Source organism: Equus quagga, chromosome 3, assembly GCF_021613505.1.
Source record: "Equus quagga isolate Etosha38 chromosome 3, UCLA_HA_Equagga_1.0, whole genome shotgun sequence".
Lineage (NCBI taxonomy): Eukaryota > Metazoa > Chordata > Mammalia > Perissodactyla > Equidae > Equus > Equus quagga.
In genome coordinates, this window is record NC_060269.1 from 85,041,618 (window position 1) to 85,063,988 (window position 22,371).

Genomic DNA, 22,371 nt, shown 5'->3' on the forward strand with positions numbered 1-22,371 from the left:
TTAAACAATAGGAATTTGTTTCTCACGGTTCTGGAGACGGGGAAGTCCAAGATCATGGCGCCTGCAGATTCAGTGTGATGGCTGGTGAGGACTCACTTCTTGATTCATAGGTGGTGCCTTCTGGCAGTGTCCCCACAAGGTAGAAGGGGCAAAGGATCTCTGTGGGTCTCTCTTTTAAGAACACTAACTCCATTAGTGAGGGCTCCATCCTCCTGACTTAAGCACCTCCCAAAGGCTCCACCTCCTAATGCCGTCACTTTGGGTATATAGGAGTTCAACATGTGGATTTTGAAGGGACACAAACATTTAGATCATAGCAGTCTCCAATTTCTCCACATCCTCACCAACACTTATCTGTCTTTTGATGTATAGCCATCCCAGTGGATGTGAAGTGGCATCACCTTGTGGTTTGATTGGCAGTTCCCTGATGGCTAATTTGAGCATGACTCTGTTCTTATTTACCATTTGCATATCTTTTGGTGAAACATCTATTCAGAGCCTTAGTTCAGTTTTTAATTGGGTTATAAGAGTTACAACATTAAGAGTTAAATGTTCCAATTTACTGTTCTGCCACTGGCTTTCCTGGAGGGGAGTCAGGAGAAATAACCTTCTGAGGAACATCTCTGTGTTTAGCCCAACTGATGTTGAAGATACTGCTCATGGTATGCTGTCACTTTGCTTAAGGATTCATGTGAGAAATTCTGGCTATCTTTAATGTCAGAAAAAAGTTATGATTTCCAGATGAAATTTGGCTTCCTTTTATCTGACACAAGAACTAGATATGTCCATTTTAGCATTGACTTGTGCAAATCTGTGAGCTTAAGTTTGTGCTTGATTGCTATAACTAATTCATTTTTAATTACTAGTACTTTTCTTTTTCTTATGTATTGTTTTTTAATTTTAATATCTTAACGGTAACTCTCTTTTTATATTATAATTATCTCAACCGTTGTTTTGGAAGCATGTGAACAATAAAATTAAGAGACCTGACAGGCAGTACATCTTAGCAATAAACTTTATGGGTTCTGGAAACACAGTCTCTGGTTTGTACTTCTGTCTGCCACCTACTAGCATGGAATCTCTGGCTGGTTATATAAAATCTTTCACATCTGGAAAATGTGAATAAAAATCATACTGATTTTGGTTTTGTTGTAAGGATGAACTGAAATAGTATGTATAAATTGCTTTGCAGAATACCCAACACATAATAAGCTCTAAGTAAGTACTAGCTATAACTTTATTAGTTCCTACATCTTTTGACTAGAAGGAAATACTTGCATTCTCTCAACCCTCTAAGAAAGGGGGCTTTTAAAGGAGCTATAGAGAGCTAAAACAACAATAGTGGGAAGGGCTAGGTTATTTCATACACGTGTAATGATTAGGGTATTTCTGAGAGTAGATTATCTATGTTTGTAATTATAAGGAGATGCACAAAACCACGTCAGAATTGTCTATTGAAAATTCTCATTTCGTTAATCAAAACCAGATGCACATTCGAAATTCTTTGCTTTAACCCTAAATCACAGCATATTACATGTACTGTGTTTTGGGCAGATTTTTAGCCTGATTACAGGTATCTGAAGGGGAGGGTAAAGATGTAAAATGTGGGTATGATGCAATTGACAGTCTTCAAGTAGTCATCTTTTCGGAAATATATTTGAAATATACCCTAGTTTATTATCTTTATTCTCCTTTATAAGGTTTAGAAACCATAAAAATTGGAGAGAGGGGTATATCTCTGCCCTGCCTATTTTTTGTATGTATTATATCTCTCAACCTAAACCCTGACTTTTCAATTCTGAAAGTTGGTAGGTAATAACTATCTCTTTTTCCTTGGCTTTTCAAATTTTCCCTAACCCTTTCCCCTCTACACTTAAGCCTGAAAGATTCACAAATTTGTTTCCCCTCTCCCTTATCTTCTGCATTATGTTCTTCTCCTTTGGGGATGTAACAGTGGAATCTAGCCAACAGCTTGGAAAGTCCCTAGCAACAGTGTGCTGAAATGGACGTGCACTGCCTTGATTGCCTGATAAGGACACATTTATGGGATTGTTAAAGTCATCATTTTAAAGCTGACTAGACTTTTAAATAAATTTCTCACTTCAGTTGGTTGTTTGCTTCCAACAATGTTAAAAAGAAACAGGCTAATTTATGTAATAATATCAATTACTACAACACAGGAGTTAATTTTGCACTGACCATGTCTGTTCTGAAGTTTCTCTCTTTTTTATTAATAGGTGGTTTTAGTTAATTTATTATTGCTATAGTCACAGAAGAGTATTTAGTTTTTTCGGATATATCTTCCATATATAGCATTGAGAAGTTAACCTACTTTCCTTCTATTTTCTTGTTTATTGGGATGGCAGGATTCCCTCCCTTTTGCACAGTTTGAGACTCTTTGATGTAAATGGCTCAGGCTGCAGTAGTTAACTGCTTGACCACTGGGAGTTTTGTTATACCCTGATGAGGGGGAACAAACATTGTTATATGTAAAATAGAGACTTAGCAACAATTCACATCTGTAAATAACAAACTATGGCAGCTATAGTAATGTGGGATGTTATTAAACGGTTAACTGCCACGTGGGTGTACAAGAGTCCTAAAGCAATGTCCCCTCTATCTTTCCTAACAGACCATGATAGCCTAGCAAACTATGACTCATGTGAGTTTTAAGGCATTTAGGATTATAAATTATATCCGTAAAAAAATCCACTAGAGAGGAACATAGTGTCTACAATGGTACATGACACGTGATATTCTCTAGGTAAGTATTTAGTTGTTAAATGAATAAATAAGTGAAATCTTGTTGTCTATGCTGGTTGTACATCTTTCCAGCTGTGCGATTGGGCAAATAATTTGATTTTTGAGTTTCAGTATTTTTTTTTATAAAATGGGAATGATGGCATTCATATCCTAGCCTTTTTTCATGTTGATTGAATGAGATAATATAGGAAAAAGCACTTGCTAATATTTTAAAAACATAAACTCTCGAGGGTACCTCTTCTCTAATATTTTTCTCAGTTGTAATATTGGTTCACAATTTATACCTTAGAACTGGCACTGATGTTCAATACGTCATTGCCCTTAGCCTAGTCACAATTGGAAGTCGTGTGATCCAAAGAGAGGGGTTTACTGATCTTAATTTAACGTGTTTGTGAGAACATAGGTTTCTGTCAGAGAAGCATGGGTTTGAAACCCAGCTATGTCCATTCCTGGCTGTGTGAGTCTGAACCTCTCTTGAGCCTCAGTCTCTCATTGGACAAACATGAGTAAAGCCTATACTGTGGAATTGTTGAGATAACTAAATGAGACTGTACATGAAAGCCTTTGGCAATAAACAAATGTTAGTGACTGTTCCCTTTACCTCCTCATAAGTCAAAACATCTTTTAAATCTTGTTCTGGAAATTACTCAGTTAATAAGACTATTTTCTTATTTGCTTATTTTTTATGCAAAAGAAGTTTTTTGGTTTTGCTTTTATTTTTCTGGATTTTTTTTAAAGAATATAAATCCCTTGGTGAATACAATGCAGTCTATACAGAGGCTGAAATATAATGTACACCTGAAATTTACACATCGTTATAGCCACTATGACCTCAATAAAATAATTTAAAGAAAAAATATCCTGTTATGGGCTTGCAGTGGGTTAGGCACTGTGCCAGCCATAGGTCATATATATATATTTTTAATTTTTAAATAAAAAACCAATTTTATTGTACTGGATTCTTACTTAAAAAACCAAAAGTAATTGCTGCAAGAATTTCAAGATTCTCGAAATAAGTAAGATTTGAAAAATGCAGTGGATTCTTCCTGATATAAAAAGGTTGAAAATGAGGGACAGTGCTATACTTCTACTTGTTTCTTCCTTCTTACTGCGTTCTTTTTGTATTTTTCTTGCAGTTTTGAGATATAATTGACATAAGTTTTAGGTGTACAACAGGATTTAGTTTATGTATTGCAAAATGATCACCACAATAAGCTAACATCTATCACCTCACATGGTTACACATTTTTTTTCTTGTGATGAGAACTTTTAAAATCTACCCTCTGCAGCTTTCAGTTATACAGTGTTGTTAACTACAGTCACCATGCTGTACGTTACATCCCTGAGACTTAATTTACAACTGGAAGTTTGTACCCTTTGGCTACCTTCACCCGTGTCCGCCACCCTATCTTTATTATTCTTGACTTTTTCCTTTTTCAAGTCTCTGAACTTTTTTCTCTGAAATCCCTTAGAAATCATATCCATGTTCACATTTTACAACTCTTTTTCTCATGACACTCATGTAATCCCTATTTCTTGTCCTAAAATTTCTTTTTTTCTTTTCTTCTTCTTCTTCTTTTTTTTATTGCTGAGGAAGATTAGCTCTGAGCTAACATCTGTTGCCAGTCTTTCTCTACTTTATGTGTGTTGCTGCCACAGCATGGCTGACAAGTGGTGTAGGTCTGTGCCCGGGATCCAAACCTGCAATCCTAGGCTGCTAAAGTGGAATGTACTGAATTTAACTACTATGCCATGGGGCCAGCCCCTTGTCCTAACTTTGAAAAGAGTCCTGAAGTGCTTCCAGGAGCAACCCAAGGTTTATCACCATATATTTAATTCATTAATTGTACAAATATTTATGTTATGAAGCTTACAAGGGAATAGAATACGATACTGCCCTGTCCCTCAAAAAGTTCTCAATCTGAAAAGGCAGGTTGGCAGACAATAATAATGCCATGTATAAACAGGCTAGTGGTTTAAACCAGGCATATGTGCACAGGAGGAGCAATGTTCCTCAGGAATGCTAGTGACGTTGGTGCAGGGTGTTGAAGAATGTGCATGAGTTTGCCAAGTAGACAAAGGAGACAAGGACATTTCTGGCAAATACAAGATTAGGAACAAGATTCTGAGGTGGCAAAATGCATACCTTATTTAATTTGTGGAACCACACTGTATTAGCTTCCTATTGCTGCTATGACAGATTCCCACCAGCTTAGTGCCTTAAAACAACAGAACTTTATTACCTTACACTTCTGGACGTCAGGAATCTGAACTCAGTTTCACTGCGCTAAAGTTGAGGTCCTTCTTGACACCCTAGGGGAGTCCTTGCCTTTTCCAGCTTCCAGAGGCCACCTTCATTTCTTGGTTTGTGGCCTCTTCCTCCATCTTCAAACCCACAGCCTTGCATCTTCAAGTCTCTCTGACTACATTGCCTCCTCCATTGTCACACTCTGACTCTGACCCTCCTGCTTCCTTCTTACAAGGACCACTGTGATCAGATTGGCCCCAGATAATCCAGGATAATCTCCCCATCTCAAGATCCCTAATTTAATCATACCTGCAAAACATCCTTTTTGCCAGGAAAGGTAGCATATTCACAGGTGCTGGGGTCCAGGATGTGGACATCTTTGGGGGCCGTTATCCAGCCTACTTGAGCAACAAGGCTAGAATTGAAGTTCTCTAATGGAGATAAGGCTAGTATGAAATTTGACTTTGAAAAACGTTGAAAGCCGTGTTGAGGAGTTTGGAATTTAGTCTAACTGTAGAGGTCAACAGTTTTTATTCTTAAAGTTTAAAAATAGTACAATAGATGCTCACTTCAGTGTCTGTACTCTCAAAATTAAAATACAAGTATGTAGATGATCACAGATCCCTTGAAGCCCGTCTGTAGAGCCTGAGACTTAAAGGCAATAAGCAGGAAAGTAACATAATCAAATCTGTTTCAGAAATGTCATGGTGTAGTTGTATCAAAGTGATGCTGATGAGATACGGCATTTTAAAATTTTAAAAAATGGCTGTGGGAACAGAGGAAATTGATTCGAAAAACTTTTCTGAGGGAGAATAAATAGGCTGTGGTGATTTAAAAAGCCAGAGGAGGCTGCAGCAACCTTTGAGATGTTTATGAAAATGATCCTAATGTACACTTCCTACTGAAATTTTCTCCCACTGTGTGACTGATTTCTAGAGTCTGACTAAATCAAGTGCAACTTTCTGCTCAAACATGTTGTATTTCCCAACTAAACAATTTCTTCTATTAGGGTAACCATATAGCACATAGTCCAAACTGGGGCAATGATTTTTATAACCATTTAAAAAATATATGAATCAAACTTATTTATAAAACACTAACCTAAAAATTCTGTTTCTACAAAGCTTCCTTTTTAGAATGTGGTGGTCCAGGGTGTCTCCTGGTGGCGTGTTTTGCGATGGCCCACACGTGCCTTCTCAGCTCCTCCTCTTGTGAACTGGCCCACAGGACCTTGCATCAGAGTTAGAGGTGGAGGGATGTAGCCTTTTTGCCAAGATGCAAATGCATGCGGACGGGAGTGAAAAGATCTTTCCAGTGAAAGTAAACTTTTTGGTGAAGGGCTACATCCAAATGCTGTCTACTGGATGCTCTATTTGGAAGAATCCATAGTGGGCTATCATGGACTTTGATTTATGTTCTAGTGGCATTATCCTTCTTATAAAGCTAGAGATCAATTCATCTAGGTCTCAGTATTTAGACTTTTCTTTTATTCTTTTTATTTAAAAGATGTTTCACCCTCAATTACAGAGTTGGACCCATTTAGCTTTTCCCCAGTCGCCTCCCTTCTTACTGTTCTTGACCACCACTCCTTACAAAGGCTGGTGTCTCTTAAGGATCCTTCTAGGTCATCCTACTTTTAAGATGGCTAAACCTTAAGAATTTTACATTTTAAATAGTTTGGTAAATTGTACAGTTAAGTGTTTCTTCCTTCCCTCTAGAGTTGATATTAATGAGTAAAAATTTCTGCCCTAAATGAGAGAACAATAACAAAATCCAAGGATCACTGACCACACCCTCGTCTCACAAGGAAATCTGAAGTGGTGAGGACTGGGATTCAAGTTTTCAGCTCCCATCATCTTGTGTAGCTTTTTTAGGAGATGCTGAAGCCTGATGATGAGGCTGCCCAAAGCCCCTTCATGGCACCAAAGTCCGTCATCGGGCTGTTTCTGGTTGCCAGTATCCTACAGAACCACGCAAAACACCCACAGCTTCTGCTCAGGATCAAATCTGTCTCCACATCTTGACCATTTCCAGCATTCCTCATTCCTTTGAGTAGATCCACTTTTTCCATCTGGTATCACTTCCCTTCACCAGAAGAACTCCTTTTAGCATTTTTTATAGTGTGAATTTACTGGTGACAAATTGACTCAGCTTTCACTTATCTGAAAATGTTTTTCTTTCACCTTCATTTTTTGAAGAATATTCTCCCTGGATCTATAATTCTAGTTTTGTAAGGGTTTCTCTGCCTCCCCTATCCACCAAAAGCACTTTAGCTCTATCAATCCGTTGTTTTCTGATCTCCTTTATTTCTTATGAGAGGTGAAGTTGTCATTGTTGTTCCAGTCAAAGTGTCTTTCTCTGGTTTACTTTTAAGGTTTTTCTTTAACTTTCGTTTTTAGCAGTTTGTTGAAAATATGTGTTGTTTTCTTCATCCTGCTAGAGGTCCGTAGGGCTGAGGGTTAACGTTTGTTACCAATTTCAGCTCTTATTGTCAAAATTCTTTTCCAGTCCAATTCTCGCTCTGGTCACCTTCTGGGACTCTAATTAGGCTACTTGATATTATCCTCCAGATTACTCACGTTCTTTTCTTTTTTTTCCAGATTCCACACATACAGGTGGAAGTCTTGATCTCTCCCTTCTTAGGATCCTGGTAGAAGGGGGTTCTTCTGTTGGACTAGCAGCAGCCTTTACTGTTACCTTCCTTAGCCTCAGCTTCCCCAGAACACTTTTAAGAAGGAAAGGGGACACTATTAGTAATTACACTGAGTCAACAAGCATAAATTGGAACTTTCCCAGGCAGACCGGAGTTTAAGGTACCCTAGTTACGAGGCACTGTTTCAGTGTCCCAGAAAACAAACTTTAGAATCCTCCTACGTGCTTCTCTTATTTTGACTAGCCTGGCACCTCTTTGCCTCTTATATAAAGTCAGTTATCAGTCTTATGAGATCTTTCTACAAAATTTGTGATTTATCCTTCACTATCTCAATTCAAGACATCATCTCAGCTGGACTGTTGGTAACAGGGTCCATTTATCTGCAGTAAGTCTCCATCCCGTTCTAGCACATTTTAGTCAGACTTCCTGATTAGTCTGGCACTACTTTTGTTTTGGGGTCGGGGGGAAGATTAACCGTAAGCCAACTGCTGCCAATCCTCCTCTTTTTGCTGAGGAAGACTGGCCCTGAGCTAACATCCATGCCCATCTTCCTCTACTTTATATGTGGGACGCCTACCACAGTAGTGCTTGCCAACCGGTGCCAGGTCCACACCTGGGATCCGAACCAGCGAACCCCGGGCCGCCGAAGTGGAATGTGTGCACTTAACCACTGCGCCACTGGGTGGGCTCCTGGCACTACTTTTATTAAGCTGTTCATTCTAGTTAAGAACCTACGGTGGTTCCTGATTGTTTATGAGGTCCTGCCTAGGTTTCTTATTCTGTTGGAAGCCCCTTAGTTTTCACGCTGACTTCTGTGTCTGCTTGTCACGCCGACCCCTGTTAGAATGCCCTCTCCCCCTGCTGTCCTGATCCGTGCCTTCTGTGTAAGTCAGCTCCACACCTGCCCTCTTGCAGCTCTAGCTCCAGTCCCTCGCATCCATCATGTTCTTTCCTGTCTTCTCATTCTCAAGTTCTAAGGGTCCATATGTCAAATTTGATTCTACAGTTTAGTGTATTGTGTTTGCTAATTGAAGAATTCAGACTCAGTGCCTTCAGGGGCCGTGAGGTAATCCAAGCTGTGAGGCTGGCAGAGTGAAGAACAATAGGTATTAAAGTGTTTGTGTTGATTGCTGGCAATAGTAATTCCCACCTCGGTACCTGGCCGTTCAAATCACCATGCAGGTGAGACAAATAGCCAAACAGAATACCTGCACGAGATTCGCAAATTGTGTCCTAAGCTTTGTTTTTTTTTTTTTTAACACATACTTTATAGCTCAAGTAATACACCATTCCTCATACCTCCCCTTAGCCGTAATTCCTAAACCAGTGTTAGGTATACATTGTGCATTGTATAAATGCTTGTGAAATTAAAAAGTTAAACTATGGCTTTAGCAAGCTTATTGGGAAAATAACTAAAACCGCCTTCAAAAGAAAAGGCAGCTATTCTCTTGTTTCCTAGGCCCGAGGTTTGGATGATTGTCGTAGATATAGTGCCACCTCTTCCCAAATCAGCCCCCTTGCCCAGTTTTTAGGGGGCTGGGTTCTGATTCCCCCCTTCTGTGGAGACTGGCATGGTAGATCTGCTTCAGCTTCCAGGGGAGGGTAGGGAATGGTATCGAGCAGTCTAGCCTCAGCAAGGGGCATGCTGAGAGTTAAGTGGGGCCAGAGATAGCTCATCCCATTGTGATCAGAAAAGATGCTTGGTGTTATTTCAGTCTTCTTAAATTTATTGAGACCTGTTTTGTGGCCTAATATGTGATCTATTCTGGAGAATGTTCCATCTGCATTTGAAAAGAATGTGCATTCTGCAGTTTTTGGATGGAATGTTCTGTGTATATCTACTAAGTCCATCTGATCTAAAGTGTCATTAAGGCCAATGTTTCCTTATTGGTCTTCTGCTTGGATGATCTATCTATTGGTATAAGTGGGGTGTTAAAGTTCCCTGCTGTTATTGTGTTGCTGTCTGTTTCTCCTTTTATGTCTGTTAATAATTGCTGTATATATTTAGGTGCTCCTATGTTGGGTGCATAGATGTTTACAAGTGTTACATCCTCTTGTTGGATTGTTCCCTTTATCGTTAGGTAGTACCCTTCTTTGTCTCTTGTTACAGTTTTTGTTTTAAAGTCTATTTTGTCTCATGTAAGTATTGCTACCCCAGCTTTCTTTTCTTTGCAATTTGCATGGAGTATCTTTTTCCATCCCTTCACTTTCAGTCTGTGAGTGTCTTCAGGCCTGAAGTGTGTCTCCTGTGTGCAACATATATATGGGTCTTGTTTTTTATCCATTCAGCCACCCTGTGCCTTTTGATTGCAGCATTTAGTCTGTTGACATTTAAAGTATCAATTGATCAGTATGTACTTATTGCTGTTTTGGTACTTTTTTTCTGGCTGTTTCAGTAGTTCTTCTCTGTTCCTTCCTTCTTCTCCTGCTCTCTTCCCTTGTGATTTGATGGCTTTCTTTAGTATTGTTGTTTGGGTTCTTTTCTCTTAATTTTTTTAGTCATTATAGGTTTCTGGTTTGTGATTACCATGAAGTTCATATATAATAACCTATGTATATAGCAATCTATATTAAGTTGATGGTCTCTTAAGTTTGACTTTTTTTTTTTTTTTTTAAACATTATATTAGTACAAGAGCTTTTTTTTTTTTTAAGATTTTTTATTTTTTCCTTTTTCTCCCCAAAGCCCCCCAGTACATAGTTGTGCATTCTTCGTTGTGGGTTCCTCTAGTTGTGGCATGTGGGACGCTGCCTCAGCGTGGTCTGACGAGCAGTGCCATGTCCGCGCCCAGGATTCGAACCGACGAAACACTGGGCCGCCTGCAGCGGAGCGCGCGAACTTAACCACTCGGCCACGGGGCCAGCCTAAGTTTGACTTTTTATCTAAAGCTCTACTCTTTCACTCTCCTCCTCTCACATTTAATGAGGTGGTTTTTTTTTTTTTTTTGTGAGAAAGGTTGACCCTGAGCTAACGTCTGTGCCAATCTTTCTCTGTTTTTTTGTATGTGGGATGCCACCACAGCATGGCTTGATGAGTGGTGTGTAGGATCCGAATCTGCAAACCCCAGGCTGCTGAGGCGGAGTGCATGAACTTAACCACTATGCCCCTGGGCTGGCCCTCACATTTTATGTTTTTGATGTCATATTTAACCTCTTGTTTTGTGTGTGTGTTTCCCTTAACCTCCTATCATGGAAATAGGTAATTTTAGTACTTTTGTCTTTTGATCTTCATATTAGCTTCATAGGTGGTTGATCTCCTACCTTTACTGTATATTTGCCTTTACCAGTGATTTTTTTTCTTTGATTATTTTCTTATTCCTGTTGGTGGCCTTTTTTTCCTCACTTAAATAAGTCCCTTTAACATTTCCTGTAAGCCTGGTTTGTTGGTGATAAACTTCTTTAGTTTTTGCTTGTCTGGAAAACTCTTTAGGGGTGATGCCATTCTTGATTGACTAGAAATGATGGATTGTCACTATTGGGTTGGCTTGTAAAACCCATTGGTTTACTGAGACAAGTTGCTGATTGATTTAACAGGTTTAAAATTAGTTATGCTGTTTATTTGTTTCCATGACTACAGAACAATTGATCTTTTCCTAGTAGTGTGGTAATTTTTTTTTCTCAAGTGGGATGAGAATGCATCTAGATTTCAGAACAGAAATGAGATCATCAGATTATGAACTGGACCTCTTTCTGGGAAACCCTTCAGAAAATAATTAGGAGAAGGTAAGAATAGGCCCAACACCAGGTAATGGGGCAGTTGTAATCAAGTAGATTAACAAACCCCAGAAAGACCTATTTCCTAAGGAACCAAAGCACAAGGATTAGTCTTTCTATGGATATGTGAAGACTCATGCCCAATAATGTTACTAAATGGCCTACAGCAAGGGTCAGATGGTAAATATTTTAGACTTTGCATGCCATAAGTTTGGTCCCTGTTGCAGCTACTCACCTTTGCCCTTGTGGTGCCAAAGCAGCCATACGCATTAAGTAAACAGATGAGTGCGACCACATTTGGTCTAGGTTGGCTGGATTTGGCTTGTGGTAGCTGAGTTTGGCACACAGGCTGTAGTTTGCTGACCCCTGGCCTGGAACAAGTAAAGTTTCAGGTGCATCTACTGTCAGGGATTCAAAAACCAAAATATCTGCATCTCTCTGGTCAAGAGAGTACATAAATGCTAAATAGTTGCTGACTGACCGATTTCTGATATCCTGTCTGGTTCTGCCATTGATTCTGGTTAGTTGGGGTACTCAGTGAGAAATAGCTGGAGTAGGGCTAGAGCTGGAGTAGGTACTGACTGAGTTTGGAGGAAAGAGCTGCCAGTGTCCCATTTCCAGAGGACTTCAGGTGGTTCATGCTGTCGATGCCACCATCGCCACCCCCCCTGATACTTGCTGGTCTCTGCTACGTGGCTAACAGTACTGTATCTACAGGCTACTGTTGTTCTTCTGACAACTGTTATTTCTACTCCAGCTGAAGAGATTTTGTCCTTTGAAAACTGATAGCTCTGCCAGTTAACATCAGAGGGTTTGACTTTAAAGCATTTTTAGCTTTTTTGGAGGCTACAGGATCACCTGGCCCTTTTAGCTTCTTCCATCAACCTTCCCCACGTCAGAGGTTGATATGAATGACAGCATCCTAGGGGCCTGACCATCAGTTGTGAAGTCACCTTGACTCCTTCCTCCAGGGAGCCTACGGATCTTCTTGAAAATATGATATCCTTTGTCCTGCTGTGGTATTTCAGCATTTCTGCAAGTAGTCAGGGAATTAACCCACCATAATGGGCTATTTAGAAAAGCACTTTTTAAAATTTCTTTATCCTTTCTGGGGAAAAAGCAATAGCTCATATTTTATATCAGCAAATCTCTTGGCTATAGTTTGTATATCTTAAGGTTCTTTGTAAATCAGTACTCAGAAATATACATGTATGACACCTCAGAGAACTTTTTGGAATTAATTGGTCTCTACTACTTGTATCCATTTTGGGGTCAGGAAAAGAAAATGATACTTCAGATTCTAATTTCAGATATATTCTGTGGAAAAACAAACATCGTTTGAAGTGAAGAGTATCTTTTAGCACTTTTGGTAAATGGCCTCTTCAGGGTTTCTTTTTGCAAGTGAAATCTAGTCATCACTGAGAAGAATAACTAAGGATAAAAATTTGTTAGGCACAGTGCTAATTTTACTTTATAATGGCATATGAGAAGTTTTGAAAAGCAGGACTAGATTTTTTGTCATCCTTACGTCGAGCTTATATGATAATATCCAAAGCAGAAGATGGACATATACCTACTAGAAACAGTAACAAGAGGTGTAATATTTTGGTACCCTAACTTGTTCTGACACCACTGAATGGTTTTGAAATTCATCATGAAGAAATTATTGGAAAGAAGAGCAGTAAAATTTTGAAAAAGATGGATAATGAGAGAGGGCTATCCTTATCAGATATTTAAATGAATTATAAAGATAGTTATTGAAATATTAAAGAAGTGATATAAAAGTAGGAAAAAAAAAACCCCTAGATAGAATATATTAGCCTGAAAAAGACCCTGGTGTGTGTGTGTGTGTGAATTTAATATTAGGTATGGCTAGTATAACAAATAAGTAGAAAATGCAAAATTTGCTCAATAAGTGGGGCTGGGTCGTTTGGTTAGTCTATTAGGGTAAAGACAAACTTGTTTTATACACACATAAGACCTTTAAATACAGTAGCATATTGAGAGTTTTCTTTCTTTCTCATGTAAAAGTTCAGTTGACCTAGGCTTGTAAGGCAACCATACTCTAGAAAGTCATGCAGAAGTCTAAGTTTCTTCCATCTGGTTACTCTGCCATCCCCTGGGATGTTGTCCCAATTCTCCCGTGGTTGAAGTTAGGTTTCTGGTGCACCCGCAATCCAGCTTATGATAAAGGGGAAGGAGAGAAAATGTGGAGCAAGGAATTTCCTAGTGAGCCTGTGACACAGAAGTGGCACACATCCTGTTTCTTCACATTCTGTCAATGAGTATGTTGTCACATGGCTCTATTTACCTGTATGAAAGGCTGAGAAATGTAATCTCTAGATAGACAACCACAGGCTAGCCACTACTAAGAGGGACAAAGAGCTCTAATGTTATCAGAAAGAGATGGCATGCTGAGGAGACTTAACAGTCTGGGCCACCAGTAGTTATATGGAAAATAAAAATCAAATCAATTTAGTATTTCATCTTTTACTATATTTTAAAATAAATTACAAGTAGATACGTAATCAAACCACATGACAAACATTCAAAATTATTTTTATTACCATTTGCTAGATACTATAGTAAGTACTTTTTATGGGTAGTATCATTTAATCCTTATAGTGACCTTAGGACAGAAACTTCAACTGATAAGACTAGTTGATAAATGGACAAAGAAAATGCATCAAAGACAGTTCACAGAACAGAATGTACAAATGACTAATGAGGATTTTTCATATTTTTAGTTTTACTGATAATAAAAAGTGAAAATGATTTCTCATTTTAGAATTTATTAAATTAGGAAATATTTTACAAGATATTTAAACTTGGGTAGGGTGGGTTATAGAATATAAACTGCCAAAGCCAGTGTCTGTCAAGAGCCTTAGCACATATTTACATTCCCTGTGATCCAGAAATTTCACTCTCAGGACACTGTACTAGAAAACAGAATGGGGACAAAGCATTACTTACAATCACACACACATAACGTCAGAAACCATGTAAATGTCTAAAAATGGGAGAATGACTAAAACTGTTATATAGTGAGAATAATACACGTTATTAAAATTGGTTATAGTGTTATTAATGTGGGAGCATACCTCTGATACAATGTTCAGTGAAAAAAATTAGGGTATAAAATGATCAGAGAATAGATTTAAATTATGTTTAAAAAGCATAAAAGACTGGAAGAAGATATGTGTTTCTGGGTGTCCTTTGTTATTCTCTTTCACTACTTCGTCTCTGCTTCTTTATTAGCACCTCTGCATTTACTAATCAAAAGGTTTATTTGCTTATTTTTATTCCTCCCTCCCACATTGGATGATCTAATGTGAGATCCAATGAGAGAAGGTACCAGGTCTGCCTTGTCTTATTGTGTGTACGTTGTATAGCATAGCGCCTGGCCCAGTGTAGAGAATAAATAATGATTGGGTGATGTTGGATGAGGGGCATTAGGTGACCTAATCTGTAGGCTTTTATTTTTCACCGTGGACTGACAATACTTCTATAATCAGAAAAAGAAGACAAAATGTTAAGATATTTAGTTTGTTTTATGATTTTCTTTAGTAATCAGCCTGTTTTCTAATGGGTGAATGGGAAGCAGAACTAATAAAATCTAGATTAAGGTGGAAGTAGAAAAAAGCCTTTTTTTATTTTTTGGTGAGGAAGATTTGCCCTGAGCCAGTCTTCCTCTACTTTGTGCATGAGATGCCTCCACAGCCTGCCTAATGAGTGGAGTAGGTCTGTGCCCAGGATCCAAACCCACGAACCCAGGCTGCCAAAGCAGAGTGTGTGGAACATTAATTACTCGGCCACGGGGCGGCCCCCAAATTTTACCTTTTTTAACAGAAGATTACGTCCCTTCTCCCACACTCATTCCCTTGTATGGCCTTGGGATGGTGGTGTTCTGCCTTGTGAAAGAAGAGTCTGTCCAGTGTTCTCTGTGCATGTATAGAAATAGAATGACTCTGTCCTGTCCTGCGACTGGCACAACACGCTCTGCTGTCTTGGCTTTGCCGTGGATAGTGTTGGTTGGCTATAGATACACAAAGAATATTAGGTTTGAAGAGGAGTATTGAAATGGGAGCTGATTTCAGTTTTCCTTTTCCTTTTTCCTCTCACCTCCACCCCTTAAGATATAACCTTATTATGTTTTGTTATGGGGGGGGAGGGGGCAACGTAAGTCTTTTAAAGTTGGGTCAAGAGAAATTTCACACGTAATATTAGTCAGCATTTTCTTAAATGTGCCAGGAAGAAGATTTGGCGGAAAAGTGGTAATTACAAAAAATAGGACAGTCTCCTTCTGGCTTATATGAAATGGATATTTTAGCTATCAGTTCAAATATTTGGAAATAGGAAAATCGATCCGATTTTCTAATGACACAGCATATGGAGTAGGAAGTCATTGAAAGGTCGGCTAGAAGCTAATTCTGCAGACTGAACCACATGTAGAATTGTGGATGTCTAGAAATGTGTTGTTTTATGTCGATCACCACTGTATGTGAACGAGATAATGCAAAAGTAATTAGAAGCCGTAAATAAGAGCTACATAAAATAGAGCATTTTCATTTAGAACGGTTCTGATAGAATAAAGGTGGAGGGAAGAAAATTTTGATAGAATTTAACTGGTTTCTGGGGGGCAATAGAGGTGAAAACTGCCTCAGAAAAGTGAGGAATATGCCTGCAGATTTAAACCGGAGTGCGAATATGTGAATTTTTCTTAGAGACGAGCAGCGACAAGGAAGCAAGTTTGCGTTTTCACTTTCTGTCCTCTCAGTGAATACCACCCGGTGGTCGGCAGCTGTCTGAAAGGAAGAAGACTGTGTGTGGCATCCAGCAAGTCAGGTTTAAGAAAAAGATGTCAGCGACTTAAGTCTCACGTCACGTGACTCCCTCTACTTGCCAATACTAGATGCTGTGGATCAAATTTCAACTCCAGGCCGTCCTCCCAGCCATGTGGGTTTAGCCGAAGAAGCAGCAAAACCACACTTGTGAAAATGTTTGGAGCTGCTCTTTGCTTACCGCGGGGCCTCTGGATTAGGAGCTGTTTTTCAGATCAGAGTGTATCCACTGAATGGAATTTTAGTGTTGTGCTGTCATTTTGATGTTTTCATCCGGTCTTCATCAGTTCTGCCAGACGTTTCCTGCGAGAATGGGGGCAGGAGCGCTCGCCGTCTGTGTGAGTACAGGCCGCCTCTGTCTCCTGCAAATACCGCCTGGGCTCCGGAGAGGCCTCTGCCCTCCTGGTTTTGCTGAGATGTTTGTGTGACTTTGTTTTTCCTTCCAAGGAGGTGGGGGAAGATTTGTTACTGAAATTCCTATCTCTTCAAATGGACATTAAGCCGTATCGGGGGCTGCATTTGTCACTTTTGTCCACTTTCCTTTCCAAAAAAGGTGAAGGAAGATGGATGCTGAGTTTATTTGGTTAAGTCAACTTGATTTATCCTAGAGCACTCTCAAGCGGCTTAGACTTTCTTTTTCTGAAAAAGTTAAATATGAATGCCTAATTGTAGTTACTGGAAAAAATCTTGTGGCTAGATTGAGAAAGAATCAAAATAATCATTTATTACCTCTGAGTACATATATGCCATTTTTCTATTTCACATTCTTATTATGATTTGGTAATTCTAGAATTTCTGTTTCAGCATAGTTGTGAAAGTGATGGTGAAAGAGCTTGGCTGATGTTTGTGACTCCTTAATCAACTGTAGAAACTTCTGGTTGTTATAATACAGTAGCATCAATAAATAAAACTGATATGAAACCCATGGAAAACTATGTGTATGTATTTCTAGGACTGAAATTCATGAATTTCAAAAGCAGTTCTGTTGGTGCTGATACATGACCTTTTGCAATAACTAAGTATTGTCAATTATAATTTACAGAATGCTGTAATTAATTTTTATTTACATATATGCAAAATGCATAAATATCATACATATCCATATTTCAAGTTGATATTGTATTCCAAGAGGGCATTTTATTTGTCCCAGAGGTAATAAATGAGAAATATCTTATTCTTTATTATCACTTTAATTGCTCACTGTGTTTCATCACATTTAGAACAGATGCTTTTTTTTTTTCAGTTTCAGAAAGAGCTGCAATTTGTTGTGGGTTGTGATGGCATCCTGAAATATCTGGGCACTTTTTGACACATAGGCCCCGAATGGTCACCAGATGGTGCATCAGCCCCACAGATTGAATTTTCTTAGACTGCAGGGTGACTCCCTCGTTTCCATGCTCAGAACTTGTCAGCACGCTGTGCGCCAGCCTACCTGTCTCTGTCTCTCTTCCTTTGAGCCCCGAGCCTTGCCCAGGTATCCAACTGCTTATCTTTTCATCACTCCAAAGAGTTTCCTTCAAGATCTGATTTGTCTATGTGTAAAATAGTGAGCTTTTATTTTACTGCAGACACAGGTCTGCATTTTTGCAGCTTTGTCAAAGAAATGCTTCAGAACTGGAAACGTGCAGTTGAGGCAGCAGACTGACCTATTTGTCGTGAGATTTGTGGTCATCTCTGATTGTCTGCTTAGATCCTTGCTCCTTACCCTTGGCCTGCAGACATTAATATCAGCCTTGATGGAAATGCAGACAGACTATGAATGAAACTCCATATTTTTCCTTAATTTATATCCAAAGCGTGTACAAAATTTCATTTAAGCTAGACCTAAAAATCATATCGTTTGAGACTGTTTACTCTGGTAGATGGTGATTCTCAGTGATTCCTGCCCTTCACCTTCAGGCTGGCCTTTGATTGCGCTGTGTCCCAGTTTTTCATGTGAAAGTAAATACTTACATTTTTAGGAACTGTAGCATAGGATTCCCGAAAAAAGATAGCTATTGGAGAACAAAACACCTTTTTGTTTTGTGGCAGAAAAGTGAGAAGAAGTAAGTCACACATAAATGCATGCATGGGGGCTGATATGTCTAAGTAGAGAAGTAAAACTAAAAAATAGTATATCTTATGTGTAGCAACTGCTCAGGTCTCCTCCTGCTGAAGATAGTCATTTTTCAGACAAAATAACAGAATACCAATTATTTGTAGAGTATGAGTGTGTGTGTGTGCATGTGTGTGTGTGTGTGTGTTTATGGATTCTTGAAGTGGGGCACAGACTGGTTGAAAGGTTCCTAAGTCCATTGACTGACCAAATTTCTCCTCTTCGTTCCTTTTGTTCTTCTCTTTCCCGTATTGGTGGTGGTATTAGTAGAACTACAGTGGGCTCACAAATTTACTTGCGGTACTCCTCATATGTACAAGGTAGAGGTAGGTTCTTTACTGTAACATAGCTATTTTTTCTAAGTCAGTCACCCCCAGGCAGCATGGGAAACTACGCTTGCCAATTAATGTTATCTTAGTCTCTTCTAGTTTTAAATGTCACCTTTGGATGACTGGAGCTCTCTCAGGTGGGTCGTGAGTCGCTCACATTTCCCCGCCTCTCCTGCTGCTCTGTCCAAGGTGGTATCTGGGCATTTTGCAGAGAGGTGGGCTGAGAGTGGGGAATTTGCACATTCTAATAGATGAAGAAAGGGGGGGCCTAGAATACATGTGTGTAGGTTTTTGTAATATACTCTGGATGTTCTGATTTTGGAGTGAGTTCGGGTATCAGATCTGTGACTGGTGAATGTGTGGGTCAGTTCTCTTGGAATTGTCGGTGGTCCGTCTGTCCTGCCTTAGCCCTAACTCTGGCTGGCGCTGGCAACAATTCCAGTTCTAAACAATTCCAGGCCTTGTGGCCTTTGTCCTTAACTCGGGCGCCTCCACTGCTGTAGCCTTACCACCTGGTACCATCAGCACCTTACACGTATCCCATAGTGCAGTGCTTAACTTGGTTCTTCTGTCTCTACTTAATTTTAGGTTGATTATGTCTACCAAGCTGTCTCCTGACGTATTATCAATACTTAGTTATATCTATTTTCCTTATTGTTTTTCTTGTTCTCTATTTAGCTGAACTGAATTTTCTTAAATAATACAACAAACATATGTTATGCAAGTTGAAGTTTCAAACCATCACAGTTATCTTTGTAGTTTCTAGTTTGGCGTTTAGTACCAACTTCATCCCGCACAGGCTACATTTAGGTTTTTTCAGAAGCTGTGATGAATTACTTGAATTTTTTTTTAAACCTAATATTTTTTGTTTGGAGCGTGGCAGACTTGAGCTTAAATCCTGGTTATATTACTTACCTTGCTCTGATTTTAGACATTATTGAGCAGTGTGTTGTCTTGATAGCAGATTTGAGGAAATATTTGACTATGTGTTCAACTGTCTTGACATAATTTGTCTTTACTAGCAGACAATAAAGTTTGTACAGAAGGGGTCATACCCTTTTTTTTTTTTTGGGGGGGTGAGGAAGATTGGCCCTGAGTTAATATCTGTTGCCAATCATCCTCTTTTTGGTTCAGGAAGATTGTCCCTGAGCTAACATCTGTGCCAGTCTTCCTCTATTTTGTATGTGGGACACAGCCAAAGTGTGGCCTGACCACCACTGTGTAGGTCCGTGCCTGGGATCTGAACCATGAACCCTGGGCCACCAAAGCAGAGCACATGAACCAGAAGGGGTCATATCTTATTTGTATTACTTGCCTCTTGCTCAGGGCTAGGCAGTAGTATTTGTTCAATAAGTGTTTGCACAGAACAAATAAGTCATGCACTAAATTTTATAATTTTACCTATGTGTATTTTATTTTTAAATGGATCTTTTGAAGACCTTCAAGAAGTTAAAGGCATGTCTGCAAAGGCGTTCTATCTGCATGGTGCTTTTTTGTGAAAATGGCACTATTTCCATTTAGCAGAAATTAGCAGTATACTTGTAAATGTTTTTGTATTTAAAAAAAGAATCTTGTCTCCAACTGAATAGCACAGAATTCTCTTAGTATAAAATTGCACGTGGTCAATGCAGGTGACTGTGCACATCCGTTCCGTCTCAGATGATACGGAGGCTGGTCAGTGCATCGCCTTCCCTCAGGTGGGCATGTAGTCTACATCAACAAGGGTAATTAATGTTGAATGTCCAAATAGACAAGCCCCGGAACCTGAGTAGCTCAGGGAAACAAAGATTATTTTGCAGATGACTCAAAGTCTGATGCAGTTTTACAGACTCTCTCCTCCATCTGGTGACTCTGGTATCCAGGCTGCCTTATTTCTGTGATGTATTTCCTGTTGTAACACGTGACTGTGTATCCCCTAGGCTTTCTGTCAGGGAAAGGAGGAGATGGAGGAGGCACACATGCTTTTACCTGCCTCGTTCTGGAAGTGACTCATTTCTCTTCTCACAGTTCATAGCTTTGAACTAGTTGTATGTTCCACCTGAATGCAAAGGTGATTGGGAAATGTAGAGAAATATCTCATGGAATATTTGTAAACACTCTCTCTGGCCCGTAACGTAAATTGCTCAAATCAAACAGAGAAAGACGTATATTCCCTGATTGGGATAGCAGTCTGTCTCTAGTTCACCTACTGAATGTAAACAAGGACTTCGACACCCCAGCTGCTGCTGGCAGACATCTATCAAGAGGAAAGGCAGCCTAAGATAACTTAATACATCAGTGAGTGGCAGGAAAGTGGGGACATTCATGAGCCAATGAAGCCACCAATTAGAGTCATCTTTTCCTCTCCATCATTTATGTTATTATAATGTGATAATAATAGTCTCTATTAGCCAGTTGGAGCTGGAATCCTAATTACTTGCAGTCAAAAACATCCTAACTGATAATACCTCATCATGCAATGGCTTGCTGTTCTGTGGTTGTGGGAAGCTTGTCATGAATTGGAATGAGGCAGGATTTGAAGGCAGGAGACATGGCTTTGAGTCTTGGCTCAGCCTCTTGTTGGCTGTGTGACCCTGGGCAAGATACTTAATCTCTCTCACCTTCCTCACCTGTCAAATAGGGATAATAGCAGCCTAAATCAGATGGTTATGAGAATCAAATCAGATACTACAATGAGAATGCATTGTAAAGTATTCAGCATCATAAAAACAGTACCTTTGTTATATGGTAGGCTACTTTCTGTCTTGCCTTAAGGCGGTTTCCTTAATATTGTCGTAGGTGAATTCTACTTTATTTTAAATAAAATGAAAGAAATTCAGTGATCTGAAGGGACTGTTTATATTATTGGACTTAGACTAAATTTTAAACATGATTGAATGTTTAGTTTTGCTTTTTTGCCACAATAACCAATGATGAAGTATCAGAAGACTAGACTAGTAATAGTCAAATGAAAGCATGTATATTTTCTTCTGCTAATCTGAATTGTATTGCAAAAAAAATTTTCATCTCTGCCATACAGAATTCAAAAATCAAATGTGGTTAATAACACGGCTATAGATTAGCACTTAAAGGCTGAGTATAGGTAAAGGCACTAGCATCTAGGTTACTTGTTTCAGGGTCAGTTCTCTTGAAGCACAGTTGGTTGTGTGGATTGGCTTAATGTTCCTGTGCAGAAGATTGTAAGTAAGCTTTAGTGACAGTGGTGGAAAATGCAAACTGGCATGAAGTAGCATATAAAGTGAAAGAATGGGGTTATTGGGTAGAGAAGACTATGCTAGGGTGGTAAGTTAGATTAGATTAAATCTGATCTAAATCTTAAAGCTTACTTAGGGAAATTAAATTCCAAAGAAAAGGAAGAAACCTGTGTCCAGTAGTTTCTGAAACCACAAGAAAGCATGCTTGAGTTGTTATCTGTAACCGTGAAGCTATAATGGTTTATAAAGAGGTACTGTGGCAAGTAATAGCATTCTTAAGTTTATGTAAGTTATTTAAGTAAATATTTATATGTTCATATAAATAACAGGCACATTGGAGACTTTTAAAAATTTATTGTTCAGGGGCTGGCCCCGTGGCCGAGTGGTTAAGTTCACGCGCTCCGCTGCAGGCGGCCCAGTGTTTCGTTGGTTCGAATCCTGGGCACGGACATGACACTGCTCATCAAACCATGCTGAGGCGGCGTCCCACATACCACAACTAGAAGGACCCACAACGAAGAATATACAACTATGTA

The 22,371-nt window shown here is 39.2% G+C and overlaps 1 protein-coding gene across 6 annotated transcripts in view; it reads left to right on the forward strand.

The window, feature by feature from the left end:
* Positions 1-22,371, forward strand: part of FAM13A (family with sequence similarity 13 member A) — a 311,577-nt gene that overhangs the window by 5,883 nt on the left and 283,323 nt on the right. For 2 of the 6 annotated variants that reach the window (XM_046656085.1, XM_046656084.1), the window contains exon 1: positions 16,362-16,555. The exons of 1 other annotated variant lie outside the window; for it this stretch is intronic. In XM_046656085.1, the coding sequence (XP_046512041.1) occupies positions 16,481-16,555 (75 nt within the window). In that variant the 5' untranslated portion in view covers positions 16,362-16,480. Of the gene's footprint in view, positions 1-16,359; positions 16,556-22,371 lie in introns of those variants that run through there. 3 more of the 6 variants (XM_046656082.1, XM_046656083.1, XR_006887912.1) reach the window with 2 other exon arrangements.